Genomic DNA, 22,215 nt, shown 5'->3' with positions numbered 1-22,215 from the left:
GTCACTGTTTCCACTTTTTCCCAATTTATTTGCCATAAAGTGATGGTGCCAGACACTACCATCTTTGTTTTTTGCATATTGAGTTTTAAGCCAGCTTTCCCCCCTCTCCTCTTTCACCTTTACCAAGAGGCTCTTTAGTTCCTCTTTGCTTTCTGCCATTAAAATGGTATCATCTGCATATCTGAGGTTGATATTTCTCCCGGCAATCTTGATTCCAGCTTGTGAGTCATCCAGCCCAGCATTTCACATAATATGCTCTGCATATAAGTTAAATAAGCAGGGTGACAATACACAGCCTTGATGTACTCCTTTCTCAATTTGGAACCAGTCCATCATTCCATGTCCAGTTCTAACTGATGCTTTTTGTCTTCCATTCAGGTTTCTCAGGAGACAGGTAAGGCGGTCTGGTATTCTCATCTCTTTAAGAATTTTACAGTTTGTTGTGATCCACAGAGTCAAAAGCTTTAGCACAGTCAGTGTAGCAGAAGTAGATGTCTTTCTGAAATTCCCTTGCTTTTTCTATGATCTAGAAGATGTTGGCAATTTTATCTCTGGTTCCTCTGCCTTTTCTAAATCCAGCTTATACATCTGAAGTTCTCGGTTCATGTACTGCTAAAGCCTGGCTTGGAGAATGTTGAGCATTACCTTGTTAGCATGTGAAATGAGTGTAACTATATGGTAATCTGAACATTCTTTAGTACTGCCTTTCTTTGGGATTGGAACGAAACCTGACTTTTCCAGTCACTAAGGAAATTATCAAAAACTGTTATTATGACATGAAGATGACAGAGGTCAGTTTGAGAGGATTGCAGAGTTAAGTTCTAGGTTAGAAAGTGGAGCTATTGGGTATAGGCAAGAGCCTTCAAAGATGAGGAAAGTTGTAACTGCATGGGGGTAGGGAATCAACGATTCATGGTGGTTTTTTGCTGCTGTTTGTTTTACTGAAAGAAACAGGAATGTGTTGAAAATTTGGCAATTATCAGGAAGCTAAAATCAAAGCAGACAACCAGGAAAATGTAGGCCTAAATGGCCTGTATGGCAGGAGTCCCCAACTTCCAGGATCTAATGCCTGATGATCTGAGGTGAAGCTGATGTAATAATAATAATAATAATAATAATAATAAAGTGCACAATAAGTACAATGTGCTTGTATCACTTGAAACCATCCTCCAACTTCAGTCCGTGGAAAAATTGTCTTCCACGAAATTGGTCCCTCGTGTCAAAAAGGTTGGGGACTGCTGCTCTGTGGCAAAAAAGAAAATCTTATTTAAATATCCATTGTTAAGTTTTATGGTGAAACAGATTGCTTCAAGTGGGTAACTCTTCTGTACTTGGAGGTTTCACTGAATATCCAACTTAATTATAACCATTTTTAGGTTTTTTTTCAGCTAATATAATTGTTTATTCATAATATCATAAACCATTCGTACTCAATAAAAGAGAAATGTTTCATGAGCTGATTTTTGTACTCTAGATGATTTGGCATGGAGTAAGCTGCAAATCTCCTAATACTTCAGAACATCAATTTTTGTTAAATTAAAATGCATCACTAGGGAAAAATATCATCACAGATACCAATTCACTGTCTACCTCATACTATAGTTTTGATAAGCTATAATTAAGAATAAAATCTTTGATAACTAAATTTATGAGTTTATTTCTATTCAGAAAAGACAATCCTATGCAGATATAAATGATCTACTAAATTATTCTGTTCACTATAAAAAGAATGTATTTATATTATGTAATGGAAGATTTTTGCTTCCTAAATTAAAAATAATAATAACACTAAAAACAATGCTAATTTAGCAATCCAACTGAAATTGGGGCACAAGTGGGACAATTATTTTGTGGAAGTTAATAAACACTTTTTTCATTTGCTGGCCTAGTGACAAGTCAGGACTCTTATACTTTAGTTTTGCTTTAATTAATCAAGCAAGTTTTCACCCTGCGTTCTGCATGCTCCAGTTGTCAATTAATCCTGCTAGAAATTCATTTACACAATGAATTTTCTGTGTCTCTTGAAAGGCACTGCTCTGGACACTGCGGGTATAGAAATGACAAACATCCCCTGTCCTCAAACAGTTTACAGGATCACAGGCCTGTATTCACATGACCAGAGGAATCTAAATGGTATAATGGAATTACGAAGAACTTCAATCAGCCAGAGGAAAGCACGAAAATATCAGAGAGAAGATGAAATCCAAGTTGATCCCTTAAGAAAAAGAACCACCCTGCTACATGATCAGAACAAAAGTGGAATTTCAGTAGAAGAGACAACTTAATCACTGGCAGTTTGATCCCTGGGTTAGGAAGATCCCCTAGAGAAGGGAAAGACTACCCACTCCAGTATTCCAGCCTGGAGAATTTCATGGACTGTATAGTCCATGGGATGGCAAAGAGTCGGACATAACTGAGCGACTTTCGCTTTCACTTTTTTCTGTTCATATAAGTGCTAATAATGACTGGATTGCTAAGTAGGAAGCTCAATTAGAGGTCAGAACAAGAGACAGATTTTAAAGGTGGGCAAAGAGCAGATGACTATAGATCATTTATATCATGCAAATAAGTTTGAATTTTGTTCTTTGACAGGAGTTCTTTGAAGTCATTTTAAACTTTTAATTAAGTTTTTTATATGAGATAATTGTAGATTCACAGGGAACTGTAAGAAATAATACAGAAATATGTCATGTACCCTTAACAGCTTTCCCAATCAGTAACATCTTGCAAAACTATAGCTTAATATCACAATTAGGACACGATATAATCAAGATAAAAAACAGTTCCATCTCTACAAGGAGATGTTGCCCTTTTGTAGCCAAAGGTGTTTACTGCAGTATACAGAAAAACAACTGATGTTTGTATGTTTATCTTGTATCCTGAGACCTGGCTAAACTCACTTATTAATTATAGGTTTTTAAATATGTTTTATAATTTCCTAGACAATCATGCCATTTGCAAATAGAGACAATTTTATGTCTTCCTTTCTGATATGTTTCTCTTTTTTGTTTCTGTATATTGGCTTATCAAATTAACTGGGACTTTCAGAAGTATATTGAATACAGAGGTGAGAGTGGACATCCTTGCTTTGTTCTCAAACATAAGAAATACTTAGTTTTTCATTATTAACTGCTGGCCATTAGCTGTCCCTTTTAGAGAGGCTTATGGCTCTTCCAGTGGCTCAGCAGTAAAGAACCTGCCTACAATGCAGGAGACGCGGGTTCGATCCCTGATCAGGAAGATTCCCTGGAGTAGGAAATTGCACCCCACTCCAGTATTCTCACTTGGGAAATTCCATGGACAGAGGAGCTTGGCAGCATCCACACTCCATAGTGTTGAGGAAGAGTCAGACACTATTTAATGACTAAACAATAAGAAAGTGGTAACAAATTTTCCAAATTTTTCTTTCCCTTGAGAATGTCTTTATTTCTCCTTTATCTTCAAAATATATTTGCATACATACAGAATCCTGGATTGACAGTTCCTTTCTTCTCACACCTGAAAAACATTCTGTCACTTTCCTCTGACCTCCCTAGTTTCTAAAAAGTCCTAGCATTCAAAGGGTTTTACCCGTACAGAAATCCTTTTTTTTTTTTTTTTTTGGCCTTCAATTTTCAGAAGTTTGATTAAGATATTTTTGAGTACGTGGATTTCTTTATAGTAACGTTGTTTGAGGGTTTACTAGGTTTCCTGAACCAACAGATCTGTATCATTGGCCAAATCAAAGAAGATGAGAAGTTTTCAGAAGTTCTCCGTTATTTTTTTCAGGCCTGCTCTCTTTTTCCTCGCCTTTCATGACTGAAATCACAAATGCTATATTTTTTGCTGTCATTCCACATATCCCTAAGGCTCTGTTAGCTGTTCCTTTTCAGTCTGTTTTCTTCCTGTTCTTTAGATTGGGTGATTTCTATTGCTACTTATTCCAGTTCATTAATTGTTTCCTCTGTCCCTTCCATTCTGGTATTGAGCCCATCCATTGAGTTTTTATCTTTGCTATTACATTTTTCAACTCTAAAATTTCCTTATGATTATTCTTTATAGCATCTATATCTTTGTTGGAACTTTTTTAAAGGTATTTTTATTTATTTTTTTAACATAGATTTATTTATTTTAATTGGAGACTAATTACTTTACAATATTGTATTGGTTTTGCCATACATCGACATGAATCCACCACAGGTATACTCATGTTCCCCATCCTGAACTGCCTTCCCTCCTCCCTCCCCATACCATCCCTCTGGGTCATCCCAGTGCACCAACCCTGAGCACCCTGTCTCATTCATCGAACCTGGACTGGCAATCCATTTCACATATGATAATATACATGTTTCAAGGCCATTCTCCCATATCATCCCACCCTCTCCCTCACCCACAGAGTCCAAAAGACTGTTCTATACATCTGTGTCTCTTTGGCTGTCTCGCATATAGGGATAGCATCACCATCTTTCTAAATTCCATATATACGCATTAGTATACAGTATTGGTGTTTTTCTTTCTGGCTTACTTCACTTTGTATAATAGGCTCCAGTTTCATCCACCTCATTAGAATGGATTCAAATGTATGCTTTTTAATAGCTGAGTAATATTCCATTGTGTATATGTACACAATGTGGTATCCATTCATCTGCTGATGGACATCTAGGTTGCTTCCATGTCCTGGCTATTGTAAACAGTGCTGCGATGAACACTGGGGTACATGTGTCTCTTTCAGTTCTGGTTTACTCAGTGTATATGCCCAGCAGTGGGACTGCTGGGTTGTATGGCAGTTCTATTTCCAGTTTAAAATTTTTAAGGAATCTCCACACTGTTTTCCATAGTGGGCTGTACTAGTTTGCATTCCCACCAACAGTGTAAGAGGGTTCCCTTTTCTCCACACCCTCTCCATCTTTGCTGGAACTTTTATTTCTTAACTGTAACTATTTTTTTGACCTTAAAAAAATAGAATGTTTAAAGAATGTTCATCATCACTTGTTGAAGCATTTTTACCACAGTTGCTTTAAAATCTTTGTAACAGAATTCTAACATCTCTGTCATCTCAGTTCTGGCACCTATCAACTGTCTTTTCTCATTCAGCTTGAGATCTTCTTAGTTCTTGGTATGAGGTCATCAAATCCTGGACAGTTTCTTGGTATTACATGATGAGACAGACTCATATTTAAATCTTGTTTCAGGTGGCTTATTTAGATTTCACTCCAGCAAAGAAAGAAAACATAGGGGTAAAAATCCAGGTTCCTCATTTCACCTCCATTGATACCCAACTGGGTACCCTGGTGGCTCAAATGGTAGAGAATCTGTCTGCAATGCAGGAAATCTGGGTTTGATTGCTGGGTGGGAAAGATCCCCTGGAGAAGAGAATAGCTTTGGAGAATGCTCCTCATTACTCTGGGTTGGTTCCCATTCTAATTGTAGGCTTCTAAAGGCACCTCCCTGCCTGGACAAAGTAAGAGCTCCCCGTTACTGCTCCCAACAAGGAAGAGACAGGGAAGAGACAGGTGGTCTTGTTATCAAAAATCCCCGAAATCCTGACTCTCTACTAGGCTTCCACTGACTCTATCCCAATGGAGAATGGAAGGGGTATCTCATTACTGGTAGGTTAGGGGGATAAGCCCAGGCTCCTTATTTGGTCTCTACTGTTACTGCTTGTTCAACAGGTCCTCATTATAACCTAATAGGAAGGAAAATCTTGGCTTCCTATTCAAACTCCTCTGACACCACCTTGTGGGAAGAGGGTTAGAATTAAGCTCCTCCTTAAAGCCTAACAATTGTGGAAGTCTAAACTTCCCACTCAGCTTTTGCTGTTGGCAGTGGGGTTGAGACCTTGGATCTGTCTGTGTCATCTGTCTGGAGTGGAGCCATCTAAAAGCTTCATGTCTTAGACTGCTCCTTCCTAAACCTTTGGCTTGAGAGGTCAGGCTCGCTGTTTTTTGTTATTGTTGCTTTCCTTTTCAGACGGTTTAGTTTTGTTGTGATTTGCTTTGTCTGCAGTTGCTGGCACTTATAGGTTGTCAGCTTCTTTAGACACAAATCTAAGACATATGAGGGGAAGATAAAGCCAAGGTCTCATCACTATGTTGTTTCTCAAATCGCAAGGTCCCTAAAGTCAGTTTTCCTTCTTATCTCCATCTTTTAGTCTTACATTTGTTTTAGACATAATGCCTAAAATGTTCAGTTCTACTTAGCGGGAGGAATAGAGAAAAGTATGCCATCTCTAACTTCCTGGAGGCAGAACTCAACCCTTTGCAAAAATTTAAGCAATGAAGTTCTGCATTCATCTTTGCTTTTTAGATGGACAGCGAGGAGAGCTCAGGAATTAAGAGTTTGGGTAGGGATGGCCTGGAAAGACATCTGAAGGCAGAAGTATTTATTAGAACATGGTCTAGACTGGCTGTCTGAAATATACAACTGGAAAGCACAGGCACAAGTGAGATCAGAGGCCAAACACAGAATGCACACCAGTCAACAACATACTCACTAAATTGTCACAGCCTCGACTCTGGGGAAGGAGGCACAGAAACAAGAGGACACTTTTGACAGGTGCTAAAATATGGGAATACCAGACCACCTGACCTGCCTCCTGAGCAATCAGTTTGCAGGTCAAGAAGCAACAGTTAGAACTGTTCATGGAACAACAGACTGGTTCAAAATTGGGAAAGGAGTACATCATGTGAAATGCCTGGCTAGATGAATCACAAGCTGGAATCAAGACTGCCAGTAGAAACATCAATAACCTCAGATACGCAGATGACACCATCCTAATGGCAGAAAGCAAAGAGGAAATCTTGATGAAAGTGAAAGAGGAGAGTGAAAAAGGTGGCTTAAAACTCAACATTTAAAAAATAAAGATCATTGCATCCAGCACCATTATGTCATGGCAAACAGATGAGGAAAAAACGGAAACGGTAACAGACTTTATTTTCCCGTGCTCCAAAATCTGGCCAGACTTCTTATAGGTAGCTGGACTCCTATCAGATAGCATCTTATAGAAGCCAACACAAGGATTCATTCAAATTTCCTCAAACATGTTTCACCCTGTCATTTCACATCTGACAGTAAGGAGATCAAACCAGTCAATCCTAAAGGAAATAAACTCTGAATATTCATTGGAAGGACTGAGACTGAAGCTCCAATACTTCGGCTACCTGATGCGAGGAGCCAACTCATTGGAAAAGACACTGATGCTAGGAAAGATTGAGGGCAGAGGGAGAAGAAGGTGACAGAAGATGAGATGGTTGAATGACATCATGGATTCAATGGACATGAGTTTAAGCAAACTCCGGGAGACAGTGAAGGACAGGGAAGCCTGGCATGCTGCAGTCCATGGGGTCGCAAAGAGTCAGACATGACTGAGCAAATGAACAACAACAAAATATATATATATATAAATCAACAAAATGTAGTGAGCAACAGAATATGATATGTAAGGAGAATGAAGTTAGAATCACTTCTTGATTCTTAGTTTAGCCGACTGAGTAAAAGCAGGTACCATTAACAACACTGCAGAGTATACGGAAAGAAATGTCTTTGGCGGAAATGTCTTTGGAGACTGTGAGTTCATTTCACAGCACCTTGACCATAAGGGATGCCTGGGCCATCTGAAAATTCCTAATAATAAGCGGGTGCTTAGCAGGAAGGTTAGATATAGATAGGAGGAGTTAGGAGCCTGGGTTTAATTAGTAATACTCAAATCTAATTGCATGGAGATTATCCAGGAAATATAAGCAGAATGAGAAAAGGGGGCTAAGAACAAGACTCTAGCACCACCCAAGGTTGAGGATCAAAGTAAAGAAACCAAGAGAGGAAATGGAAGACGGGATGTCAGAGAGGCAGAATGAGAACAGAGAAGTAGCATCCAATTAGTTCCATAAGCACTTACTACATGTCTAGTGTGTACTGCCTACTGCGCTGAGACTGGCTTGTGAGGCCCGCACCCTTTACAAGATATAATTTCAGAATAGTGTGGTCAGCTAACTAACAGACATATGTTCCAGGGGCAATGGAACCACAGAAAGGGGAACTGAGCAGTCAAAGACTTTGAGGAAATTTTCCAAGCGATGATTACATCTAATCAGAGTCTACAAGACAGCTGGAATCAACCAGACAAGGAAAGACAGAGGGAAAGTCATGTAAGGCAAAAGGAAGAGCCTAAACAACAGCAAAAGGATATAGGGGACTCAAGGGGACAGAGAGAATTACCATCACCAAACACAGTCACCAGGCTTGATGTCACTGGGAGAAAAAGTAAAATCAAACTGAAGAAAATCCTTGACTTTGTCCCTTACTGAGCCGCCACTGACCTCTGATACAGTAGCTTTATGAAACGATGTGGAGAAAAACTGGACTTCACTGGGTTGGAGAATAATTGGAAGAATATAAAGTTCAGGCAATATGGGAAGGGTACTTTTTCCAAGGAGTCAGTGGAGAAGACTATAAAGATGGGATAGCTAGAAATGTGCAGAAGTCTAAAAGGCTTTGTTTTATGATAAGAGAGAATTGAGGATGTTTATAAGTTGTAGGAAAGAAATCAGAGTGCACAGATAAGATTTAAAAGGTTAAAAAAAGAAAATCACCCTTTTGTACAACAAATACTGATAGAGCATCTACACTGTCCTTGAGCTCATCATTTCAAGATACAGACAAACAGCAGAGCCCTTTTAATGGTGTTACAATTATGTTTTAAATAAGCTTCAAAAATAAAAAAGGCGAATAGTAAATGCACAAAAATTACATGTGCTATAGTCCTAAAGGCAAACTAATACTTATAAATACTTATCAATATAACGGCATCTTCGGCTTTGTCCCTTTATATTAGCAATTCCACAATTCATTATAAGTATTTAGTGTTAAGGCTTATTTTGTTTACTTCCCAGGGAATTATTATTTTAATAAAAACACTTATTCTATTGCAAGGACTTCCGTATGGGACACAATTGTCAAGATTATTTTATGTTTTAATTATTACAAATATCACAGGGCATATTAAGTCTACAAAGGACAGAGGCATAGTATAAAAGGTGAGGGGTAGTACAAGATGGCGTAATATTTGTGTCAAAGTTTGCCTTAATATCTCTGAGCATTTTAATACAGAAAACCGGTCAGCTGAAAATGCGGGAATAATCATGCTTTTAAATGTTGGCTGGGACTAGGAGATTGCCACAAAGATTAAGAACAGTCTCTCATTTTTTCAGAATCATTACTTGCAGAATGTTAAGATTTTAAAGAACTTTGACATAATCTAATAATATTATCCACACTCACATATAAAATTCTCTTCTTCAGATTCCTGTCTTGATGTTGAAAGACTTTAAGTGAAAGAGAGCCTTCTACTTCAGAAGCTGCTACTTGTGAACAGTTAAATTTTCTACTAATGAACAGTTAAATTTTCTCTGATTATGTCCAAAAGTTAGGTCTCTGGAATTCCACATTACTACATTACTATGTGGCAACTCTTTAAATGTCAAAAGATTCTTAGCAAATATGCACTAAATATATTACTATTATCAGACTAAACCATTCACAATTCCTTCATCGCTTTCTTGTATGACATTTCACTCCATTCCCTTTTATCCAAATGCTTTCTAGTAAGTTAATTATTTTTTTTCTCTTCCTCATTAAACTGAACAAAAATCTCCAAATGTGAGAAGGGAAAATAAGATTATACTAGTGCATATGGTGACTATTTTTTAAAGTCATCCTATCAACCACTGATGTTTGAACTACAGACAATTATACTCACAGGGACTTAACCACATAAATTGTAACCAACTCAAATTTCCCTGACTTCATTTTTGCAATTATATTTTTAATATAATTATAAAAGGATTTCCATGTTCTCCCATCTTGTGTGTTTTATCCCGAAAGTCCAAGATTATTTTGTGTACTGATTTAGCAAATGATGCTAAAGCTGAGGCTCCAGTACTTTGGCCACCTCATGCAAGGTTGACTCATTGGAAAAGACTTTGATGCTTGGAGGGATTGTGGGCAGGAGGAGAAGGGGACGACCGAGGATGAGATGGCTGGATGTCATCACGGACTCGATGGACATGAGTCTGAGTGAACTCCAGGAGATGGTGATGAACAGGGAGGCCTGGCGTGCTGTGATTCATGGGGTTGCAAAGAGTCGGACACAACTGAGCGACTGAACTGAAACTGAACTTAGCAAACTATCATTTTACTGTTCCTCTCAACTTCTGATATCCTACAAATCTGATGGGCATGTGTTTTAAGTATTTATACAAGGCATTTACTAAAATTAAATAGAATAGGCATAAGAGCATAATTTTCTAGTATACACACAAAAATATTATTCCTGGTTAACATTAATCCATGCAACTGAATCTTAAACCTATGAAGATTCAATCTGATCAGTCTAGAAGCCTCTCCCTTACACATATAACAATCATTAGAAACCACCAAAAATATCTGCTAAAATCAAGAAACCATACAGTTGAAATCCATTAATTCTCTAAAAACACAAAAAGGTGAATCTCTGTTTTGTGATGACTGTTTTCTAAGGTTCTAAATCAGGATCAGTCCAATGATATTTTCTAGAAAGGGATAGACATAAAGGTTTTTAGTGTATATTTTTCAGAATGTAATTTTATGGCCTTGTTCAACACAATTTAAATAGCTGTGTATTTTTTCTATGTATTTCTCTGTCTTATGAAATCATATTTTTGAACTGGAAGAAGACATAAAAATGTTCCCTGTCTCCATTCAATTTTTTTTGTTCCTACTTAGACTACTTCTCAGAAACTTTCAGTGAAATTAACACTATGTGTATGTGGTATGAATTTTATTTTATTACCTCATATAAAACCGTAGTATTTCCATGTAGAAGAGGTCCGTAACAGATATAGGAATGTCCAACAACCCAGCCTAAGTCAGAAGCTGCCCACCACACCTAAACAATAAGAAGAAAATAAAATGCATATATCTTAATCAGATAAATGTCATAAAATATGAATTTAAAACCATGATTACCTCTCCAGGTTTAAGTCCATATATGGAAGACATCGACCAGTTAAGCATTACAGCGTATCCTCCAGTGGGTCTCACCACACCCTAAAGGAAAGAAGAGATGGAGTTAAAATCAATAGACAATGTGTTAAAAGATGCTCTTTCTTCATACTATCCACTTAAGAAAAGCTCCTGTTTGAAGTATTTCATATTCTAAAGCTATAAATAACTTTGACTTTCGTGTATGAATAATTGTATCTGAATCACCATTCCTTTGACACCTCCAATAACAAACACAGAATAATTTGCTCATACCAGTCCATCTGTAGAATTCATTCTCAGAGACCATTCTGGACTTTCTAAAGAAAATCTGATTTCACAGAATCACATGCAATCAAAAGAAAAATTTCCAGGGGTAACATCAATTATCAACACTGCATTTTAACACATATTTCCAGAACAAAAATGAAAACTTCCAAAATTAAGTCCACAGAAAGGTCAAAGATAGCTGTGTGCCTAAGATACAGACCACCAAAAGGATATTTATTCCTTAATAGTATTAAATAATAATACGACGCCTAGAGGAAACAGTCCTATTCTAACTGGAGTCTTATTAAAATGCTAATCTGAAGGACCATGCTATCACAGTATTAGAGCTGAGCAGTTCTTTAGATCTAACTCCTGATGAGTTAAATCTAAGGCTGACAGATTTGATTGTTACCGTATAGCACTATAGCTTTCATGAATCAGTTTGTGAGCAGATATTCTTGAGAGTGAATGTATTCAATGTTAATACAAGATTGATATTTGAAAACTAAGTGCAAGAGTCATCACAGATAAGAACTGACAGCAAATTTATTAACTAATTTCATTTATTGCTTCATTATAAACATTAATCATGATTGGCTCACCATGACTTAATGATGTAAATACGCAGAGCAAGAAAGTGAATGCTTGCTAAGAAATATGTTATAGTTCACTCACAAGTATTTTCAAACTTCTCTTAGTAGAGCAGCTATAATCACTCTGTGAAGAAAATAATTATTTTACCTGAAAGGGCACATGGCTCTAATTAATGAGCGTGCTACTGGTTGAACTATTTTGGCACAGCTCTGTAACTATAACACACATACATGAATCAGGAGGATGAAGAAGAAGTTGACTTTCTGTCTGTTACTAAAATTGCTGCTTTCCTCAGGTACCACTGATAAAACATAGGTATCCAGCTGTGGAATACATTTTATCTACCAGCAGCAACACCTGGTCTCTTGGCAAATGTCACAGGGCGCTTTGCTGGCATTTGACAGGTATGCTTTCTAGCTTGTATGACATGGGTAGCATGCAGCTGGCTCTTTTGATCATCTTGGGAGAATTAGAAATCCTAAGCTACTGCCAATAATTTTCACACATGCATTTTCCCATGTAAACTGAGCAGGTCTTCAACCGGTATATACTGTACATGTCTTCCATATACTTTGCTAATTTTTTGTCTTATTGAGATCTTTTCCTACAGTTCAAAATCTTGATGAATTTGACACGAATCAACTTGCAAACACTCTTTGTTAAAAAGTTTTCTTCATTTGGTAAAGGATAAAATAGGAGGTTTTTCATAGACAATATGCTATCAATATTCCGTGAAATTTAATGTCAGGCATGATTTCACTTAAGATGTTTTAGAATTTCTCTTCACCTGTCTGTTGCCCCTGCATTTAGAGGTCATTGTTAATTAACAGTTCTAAATATCATTACAAAAGGGTAATTTTTTTATATTAAATGATAGAGAGTAAGAGTAATCAACTGGAAGTGACAGAAAGGACTGAAAGGCTAAGGAGAACATAAATGAGTAGCAATTCATTTGTAAACCTTGGAAGATAATTTAAAGGACCAGTTGCCAAATTTCCGCTTACCTCTCAAGTGAACCCTTCTTTAAAGGTTATTTACCAGTGTTGCTTTGTCTATATAATGGTGGCTACTTAAATGTATTTGACCCCAAAAAAGACTTAAAAATGAAAATTTTCATGAAAAAACTTAAAATTATACAGTCAATAATTTAACATCTTACTAGCAAAATTATTTCCTCAATTCTAGCAATTACTGGTTCTTATTTTTCCCCACACAAAAGACAGAAATGTCAAAAAATTAGAGGTTGTTATCAGAGATTCTCATTAAAAACAATGAAAAAAGAGCTAACAGAGACAGAAAAGCCATGTCTGTTTATCACTGATCTTTAATATCCACTTACTTTTAATTTTTTAATAATGAGTATAAAATTTTCATCTGGCATCATTTCTCTATTCATTGATCTAGATTCTCAGTATGAAATCTGGTCTTGCCCCTAACATATTCAGATGACAGCTTTCAATTTTCCGATTATTTAGTACAGTGTAGGAAAAAAGTGCATAATATCATACTCTCCATGTAGATCTTTCATAAATTAAAGAGTAAAAACACTGAAAGATTAGTTTTAAAAAGATCATTTCTTTCTTATAATACTAACATGTGGTTAAAATTAATATGATAAAGCATTTTTGTTTCTAATCATATTTTCCAGGTAACGATAATTAAAATGCAACAAACAAACTCTGTTCAACCTCTGAAAATACATAAACTGTGCTCAAAAAAAAAAAAAAAACGCAAATCATTATATTCCAGTATGCAAAATTAACCAGAAACAAAAACTGGCATTCTGAAGTCTATTTGACTATGAGGTAAAAATACTGGTGACCATCAATGCTTACCCCTACAACACAAGCATGCTGCATTTCACTCTTTTGAATCTGTTACTTTATGCACTTATATCCCACCTTCCTTTAAAGTAAAGACATTAGATGACCTAATGTATTTTCAGAAAAGCCCTATAGCCTCCCAATACACTGCTTTGGTTTTTGTAGGATCAGCACAATACTTAAATTCTTCTGGAAAACTCAAAGACATTCAGGTGGGAATAAAACTCTGTGCCCCAAATAAAGACACAAAATGAATTCTATCTCAGTACAAAAGTAGACAATGTGAAGGTGTTCTTTAAACAATACAAAACACTTTTACTGTATACAGATATTCAAAAAAATTCAATCCACACAAGGGAAACTAAAAGCTAATTATTTATCCCCCAGGAATGAGACAACAGTTCATCACAGATGGTTCTTCATGGTTTCCAGTTTAATGAGCTGCCTTTGAACAGAGAAAGCCGCAAAATATCATAAATGGGTCAATTACTGTAAAACAGAAAACTTGTTTATATCAAGTGTGTACTGTTTGGGTGCTACAATTTAAGAAGAATGCAGTTGGAACAACATCAGTTGTAGTACAAAAAGGAAGGAAGATTGAGATATGTGGTAAGATTAAGAGTTTAGGAGTCTTATCCGAAAAATTTTTTTATAATAGATCTATAAAAATTTAAATGGCAAATCTCAAACTATTCAGGTAGGAGAAGTCTACATAGAGTAATCAACAAAACATACTTCCTAAGTTAAGCCCCACTAGTAACTTGGGCTATGAGTTTAGTCACTCAGTTGTGTCTGGCTCTTTACCACCCTGTGGACTGTAGCTCACCAGGCTCCTCCGTCCATGCGATTTTCCAGGCAGGGATACTGGAGTGGGTTCCCATGCCCTCCTCTAGAGGATATTCCCAACCCAGGGATCGAACCCTCATCTCCTGTGTCTCCTGCATTGCAGGCAGACTCTTTACCGGCTGAGCCATCAGGGAAGTAATAAAGACTTGTACAAGACAAACACACAAATATGCACACATATAATATATACCCATTCACACATACCTATGTAAATACATATGCGTAATGTCTATACACACACACAGGCATATGCTGTGTATGTATGCATGCTTATATACACATTTCCATTCAGTCCGGCAAATTAAGTAGAAACAGAATAAGAAAAAAAAGGGAAGCAAAAATATTACCTGAAAAAAAGAAACCCACCACCATGGGGACCATTGGAGTCAATGAGTTGAAAAGTATGAGGTATGGCTCTGCTTACTTAAAAAAATCCAACAACCAACAATATTCTTGCTCTTATGGTAGTTTTACAGATGATATCCCCTCTTCCTAAAATGAGCCCTTACCCCTTTTCTGCACCTGGTTATCTCCTACTTCATCACAGGAGTACCTAGTGAAAGTGCCACCTCTTCTGGAAGCCATCCAAACCCACTGCTTGTGTTAAAAGCCTCTCCCTCCTTTTTCACGGCCCAAGTCCTGCAAACTTCGCTGAGCCTCTGGGCACTAACAACATCCACCCACTGCTCATTCTCCTCCTCCACTCTCAGTGCCGTAGAACGCCTTTGTATCTTCAGCATCGAATAGACAATTAATACATTATGTCAACTGATTTAAAAAGCGAACAATGAATAACCAATATATGAAAACTATAATTTAAAAAATTTTATCTTTGTTCAAGAGAAATCCTTGAAATTTACAGAACTTAATGTCATATTAGTAGAAATGGAATGACTCCATTTGGTATATTTCTTCAAACATAAAATCTCTTGCTGCAGGCTTTCTGATGACTCTGAAGCCACCTCTATGGGTGATAGAGTCAGCAGCAGTATAATTTTTTATGGATCTGAGCAACTGTGAGATCAGGGGCAAAGGTGTAGCGAGTTCAGCCTTTAGCTGCAAGAATTGTGAAAGTGAAAGTCGCTCAGTCATGTCCGACTCTTTTGCAACCCATGGACTGTAGTCCATGGAATTCTCCGGGTCAGAATACTGGAGTGGGTAGCTTTTCCCTTCTCCAGGGGATCTTCCCAACCCAGGGATCAAACCCAGGTCTCCTGCATTGTAGGCAGATTCTTGACAAGCTGAGCCACAAGGGAAGCTGCAAAAATTGTACTACATATTAAAAAATTTTTTCCACAGTTTTTTTTATTTAACTTTCTCTTATTTTTCTCTATGGTCTAGAATATAAATAAGTTACCTAACACGTAGGAATAAAAGTTGATGTAAGTTATAGAAAACTCACAACAGAACAAAGGCCTTATCTCCCACCTTCCTTACGTCTTCCTTTCTAATTCCTTCCCCTGTGCTCCGTGGCACTTTTTATTTTTTTGGTTATCACCATACCTTATGACAGCAAGCTGAAAGAAGATAAATATCACCATCACTAAATCTCCCATTCCCAGAATGAAACCCAATCCAGATGAGGTATCCTTCTATTGTGTAGTTCCTTGAAGTAACTGGAATATAGTCAACCAAACCAAACAGAATAAACACACATAACAATACGGAAATGTATGCAAAGCAGCTCAGTTGTCGAATATGCTAGAATATGTGCAGCAGCTAGCAGATCAACCTGTCATACAGCAATCTGACAAATCCAGAGTTGGCAGATGCAGACATGCAAATATGCCCTAAATATATCTGCAAATTCTAGCCAAAGAACAGACTGAATTGTGTGTGTCTTATATGCACCTATGGGAAACGAGCAGTTTTAAGTAGAATATTTTTATGGGTTCACAACACTATTTTTCTTCATGAAGATCAAGAAAACAAACTAGATTATGACATGAAATTTATATTTAAATGTTTCATAAATTCATGTATGCTCATCTTTCCTGTATTTCTATTCCTGGAATCTCAATATTAAAAATTCAGATCCTATTAATCCTGATTATACCTACCAAAAATGAAATGAGAATCTTATGAATAAAGGGGTATCAGGATACTCAGTATGTTATAATAATCTATAATGGAAAATAATATTTTAAAAGAATATATATTTATATATATATATGGGATTGTTGGTTCACGTGATTGTTATTAAATTATGAATTGATTTTAATATATATATATCATATATGATTGAATCACTTTGCTGTACACCTGAAATTAACACAATATTATAAATCAACTATATTTCAATTTTAAAAATAAGAGGAATCTGGAGCTAACTGGGAAAGTATACTATTAAATATTTTGGATCTGCTATGGCCCAGTTCTAAGGTTAGTGCCATAGTAGATTCAAAGGTGTATGAAATATATTCTACACTGTTAGAGAGCATGTAATGTTATGACGGTAAGTAAATGAAAAGTCATATATTTCAAAAGTAAAATAAAATAAGTGGCAAAAGTATTTGTTGGCAACATATACTTTCAATGCAATTGAAATTCTAAAGTCCACTGAAGGGATAAGAGAAATATTTCTGAAAGGCCTTGAAATTGACTACTTTGTCTTTCCATTCTGCATGTCCTGCTCTGTAAAGCCTACTCCTCACATGAATTAAATACTAGTCCTCTACAGCTGATGATATTCCAGGGTCTATCTCCAAATCTAGATGTACTCTTGGACCCAGACCTTCATTTCCAGCTACTGGCTGGGCATTTCCATGTTCATGTCCCAAAGAGACATCATACTCAGTATACACAAAACCTCCCAGTTTTCCCAGCCCCAAACCATTCTCCTTTGTTTCTAGTTTAGTAAATAAACAAAACCACTTTCTCATGTTCTCAGGTTCAAAGTCCTGTACTCTTCCCCCGTACTCAGTTTCCTTGATTGCTCCCTAATAAATGGTCCAAAACTAAGCACAGCTTGAAATCCAATCTCCTTGCTTCCATTGTGCAATGGCGCAAGGGTTACCCTCCTTCATATTTTTGTCTCTCTTAAAGAAACATCAGTGCTCTTCATTCCTTACAGGTAGTATATAACCTAAACTTCTTGGGTAAATTTTAAACAATTATCCTCTGCCTATAAATCTGGCCATTTCTCTACCTTTTTTTGCACCAACTGCAGCAGCCATCCTGGAACCTTACACACTCCTGTCTTCACTTACATTGACCCGATCAACCTGGAATGCCCTCCTCCCCACAAGGTCACCTGATGAAAATGTCTACTCATCCTTCAAATGTCATACCCCCGAGTGCTTTCCCTGACATCTCCCTGATAAAACAACACTCTCACTCTCCATCATCCTTATTCTGTTTCATTTCTCCTCATAACACATCACCTATTACATAGCTCTTTGTTCAGTGCCTATATCCAGCACAGAACTCTAAAAAGATGGTCAGATATGTATTTGGGTGCTCAGTAATATTTGTTGAACTAATGGAATTTAATCCTTCAGATGCCATTCAAACTCATCTTTTCTTCAAGAGACTGAAGTGGGGTTTTTCCCTCTTAGGGAAAGATCATAGTCTATCTTACATTATCTGTGTTGTTATATATTGCAACCCCACTATGCTGAAAGCACTGTGGTTTACTAATTTTTATCTCTTTTAGCACCTAATGGACATCCATGAACTAAATTCAGTGTGACTAGAAATCTTCAAACAATTAAAGCTTTCTCCAATCTATAGAAATAGATTTATCTTCAGGATGGTACTACTAATGTAATCAAAAGACGAGGATGATGGAAACATCAAACAATCATCAGTTTGGGCATCTAAGAATTCCACAAAGTACTTCTTGATGCAAAGAAAACATGGGATATCTAGGTTTCTTCTTTATTTGGAATCATCACTTTTCAGATCGAATGCCCTATATATTACTTTTATTTTATTTCCACTACACTAGCTGAGTCAGTTTTAAACTGATGGCAAACTCTTCTTCTGCCCTCTCATATAGATCCCTGTCCAGGCAACAGTGAATTTCAGTGATTAAAAGTCTCAAGGTAGCACCAAAAGTTTTTATGATTCCTTCAGGTTTTTAAGGAGCTAAAGTGATTTTTAATTTTTTGGTTAGGCTCTACTATGTTTTCAGGATCAGTGGTTTCCTCTCATGTTGATACTTTTATATTAGATTATAACTTGCTTAGTCCCTTCTATTTCACAGCCAAATGTTCATTTGGATTCTTTGTGGCTGGTACATAATACTTGACTGCAAAAAGTGGAAGGGACAGACTGCATCCAGTAATCATTTGGACTGCTTAAACAGACCAATCTGCAATATAAGAAAATTTATTTTTCAGATGACCAGAGTTCTCAAAAAAGCACAGGGCTTTGATTCTACAATGACACAAATATTTTTATGTATATGCATTAATTTATTTATTCACACAACAAAAGTGTGGGTACCAACTACATATGGAACATGACGGTAGACCAAAATGTAACAAAACATTGTATCTGTAGTCAGAGAGAATATACCCTTCTACCAAATGTTTTCTTTTTCATAAGCAAGTGAATTTCATATAAAATGTTTTAAGTCTTGATCTTCCTTTACTTAAATCTAAGCTAACAGAATCACGATTTTGAGAATATTAACAGGTTATGGTTCAGAATTCTGATGCTACAGAGTTCCAATATTAATAGAGGCCAATGTCATATAGGATTTGAGTGATTGTTAAAAGTCCCTTTGCCCACTAACATTCTGTAATTTAATGAATATTGAACTCCCTAATAAAGATGAAAGATGATTGCACAAATCCTTATGAAGTTAGATAAAGAAACAGTGTTATTTGGAGATACCAGGCAAAAGTGGTAATGGTATCTGACACATTCAAGAATATTGACATTGCTAACTTTGCTTTGTGAAAACACCTTTCAGAGTAAAAAGACTTAAAAATCCTTGACTATCTTCAGTGCTGCAAATCAAATAGCTCAACACTCTGGATAAATTACTGTTGTTCAAACTGTCTAGGCCAGCTCTCCAAGTTGCATTTATAATGATAAATTGAATTCCTCTAAATAAAAAATCAATTTCATACTGTATGAAAGTTATACCTCAGTTTAAAAAATATTTCACTTAAAATATATTTTATAAAATTTTATTAAGCCAACTGATATTCAATCAAATATGTATTAATTTTAATACCTTACTAAAGCAATTGAATATTGCTGATATTGTGAAGATTTTTAATGAAATAAGGACAAAGCATTTGGCATTAAATATAATGAATAGTTCTATATATTTAGACACAGTATTTAAGATATAAAATACTTAAGCCTAAACCTCAAGATAAAGTCTGCAAACATTTTCAATCAGTAATCAAATATTCTTGATGCAAGAAAATCTGTCACTATAACTATCCCTAAGAGAGTGCCTATTTTGGCCACCTGATGGGAAGAGCTGACCCACTGGAAAAGTTCTTGATGCTGGGAAAGACTGAGGGCAGGATGAGGAGAGGGCGACAGAGGATGAGATGGTTAGATGGCATCATCAACTCAATGGACACGAGTTTGAGCAAGCTCTGGGAGACAGTGAAGGACAGAGAAACCTGGTGTGCTGCAGTCCATGGGGTCACAAAGGGTCAGACACGACTGAGTGACTGAAGAATGCAACAAGAGAGAGCATACCTTTGGCAACCCCGTCGTTCCAGATGTGTAGAGGATATACAGCGGATGTTCAGAAAGAACGGGAACACAGTCATGCGACTGTGCTTTTGCGAGCTCCTCATCCCAATCAAGGTAACAACCTGGAGCCAAGGGAACCATATCCTACAAAACAAAACCACAGAAATATGCGCTGAACAAAGGAGATTCCATCAGGAAAACGCTGGAGAGTAACAAAATCTAAATTAGTCTGAGTGTCTGCCTGAAATCTAGGCCTGTACAGCTAAATGGCAGACCTATAACTCAATACCTCAGGGTCATGAGTTTGGATAAATGTTCATAAGAAATTAAACAGTTTGATGTTGACCTCAACTGAACTTATTGCAGAAAATGTTTTATTTAAACCTAGAGATATATTTAAGAAATTAAATGTGATGCAGGCAGGATTTCATCATCAGTAAGAGCTTAATTAACAGAGGTTCATGTTTATACAACTGTACATACACTATCAACTTTAAAAACTAACTTCTCTTGATCATAATCTATTTCTTTCTACTTTGGAACTACTGTCTTCACAATGAAATCTCAACTAACCTACTAAAGTTTCTCTTTACACAAGGGCCCTTTAAGGGTAATATTGTGGCCATTTTTCCAAACAGGAGAATATTAAATCACTTTGAGGGGAGGAGGGGTAATCTACTTTCACTTTTTTAAGAACAAAAATCAGTTCTGAAATTAATGAGAGTATGTGACATGTATACAAAGCTACCCAAGATTTTCTCCACCAACGACACTAATATGGTAGAAATGCGTGTTTTCTTCTGTGTTCCTAGAACCAAGCTCTGTGTTGTAAACTTATGATAATAGAGACATGAATTGGACAGACACGTCTTAAGTTAGACAGGTGTCTTTGAAAGGTGCCAATGAAACAAGCCAGTGAAGAAGAAAAAAGTGGCTTATGGAAAAATTACTGTAGCGGAGAGTTATAGCTATTTAATTAGAGTTACGATCCAGTACATGTCTAGTTATTTTCTGAAATGTTGACTAATCTCAAGATAACGAAACAGGAAATTTACAGTTGCTGAACCTGTTAGTAAAGGCACAAGGCAAGACTACACAGTCCTCACTGAAATTAAGTTCACCACCTAGAGAGCATATGTAACATTACACTTCATCCAGGTAATCCCTCAACTAAATTCAGAGACACTGACAGATTTTTAAAAGCCAGGTCATTTCCGCTTCTCTGGTGCCTTAATTTATTGATTGGGGTTGTAAAAAAAAATGGTCATATATTTAAATGGATACAATTACAAACTGATACTTCAATATATTAATAGTATCACAAATATAATGCCTACATGAATAAGCACATTGATAGACAATAATCTGAATTGACCTTCAAGAAGGGGAAGTTTTACCCCCAACTGATTTTTCCAGCCCTACCGTGGATGTGTCCTGGAGGCACCATTTAGATAAATAAATATGATTAACTGTGATCAAACTGTATATTTCCATTTCCATTTGTTTTTATGCATCAGATAAACACAGCTCAATTCAAATTATCAAGCCTAGGGCATCACAGTTACAGACCTATAAAAAATCATCACACTGTGTAATAAAAAAATGTCAATTGAGTAATCACAAAAATAACTGCAGTTCAAACAAAATGAGGATTTGAATGAAGGGTTATTCTTCAGGCTAAGAAATGCAGGCATGTTTAAAGAAGATCTAATGAAAGGAAGACAGGGGAAAAAACCAACATTAGCCTTTTCATACATGCATTCACTTCTATAGACATATCCCTCCTAGCTGTTATCACTCTTAAAAGGCAGTCCTGGGGGAGCACAAGAGGTGACTGATGTGACCTGCCAATTGAGCCATCACAGCCTCCCTGAGGCTTAGGAGTGGCAGCCAGGTTTTTATCTCCTCTGGCAAAAAAGCAATCCTAGTTATGAGATGCATCACCGAGCCTCATAATTTGTATCTTTTCTAAACTCAAAGGAAAGCCAATCCACTGGGCTTAATTACTGCCTCAACAGAA

The 22,215-nt window shown here is 36.6% G+C and overlaps 1 protein-coding gene across 1 annotated transcript in view; it reads right to left on the bottom strand.

Annotated features, from left to right (window-relative positions):
• The window catches only part of ACSS3 (acyl-CoA synthetase short chain family member 3), a 173,753-nt gene that overhangs the window by 89,917 nt on the left and 61,621 nt on the right, over nucleotides 1–22,215 (bottom strand). Inside the window, exons 5-7 of the mRNA XM_015094557.4 lie at nucleotides 20,199–20,339; nucleotides 10,981–11,061; nucleotides 10,805–10,900 (exon numbers count right to left, since the gene is read on the bottom strand). Of these exons, the coding sequence (XP_014950043.2) occupies nucleotides 10,805–10,900; nucleotides 10,981–11,061; nucleotides 20,199–20,339 (318 nt within the window). The remainder of the gene's footprint in view (nucleotides 1–10,804; nucleotides 10,901–10,980; nucleotides 11,062–20,198; nucleotides 20,340–22,215) is intronic.

The sequence above is a fragment of the Ovis aries genome, chromosome 3, assembly GCF_016772045.2.
Source record: "Ovis aries strain OAR_USU_Benz2616 breed Rambouillet chromosome 3, ARS-UI_Ramb_v3.0, whole genome shotgun sequence".
In the NCBI taxonomy this organism is placed as follows: Eukaryota; Metazoa; Chordata; class Mammalia; order Artiodactyla; family Bovidae; genus Ovis; species Ovis aries.
This window is presented reverse-complemented; position numbering and strand designations above follow the sequence as displayed.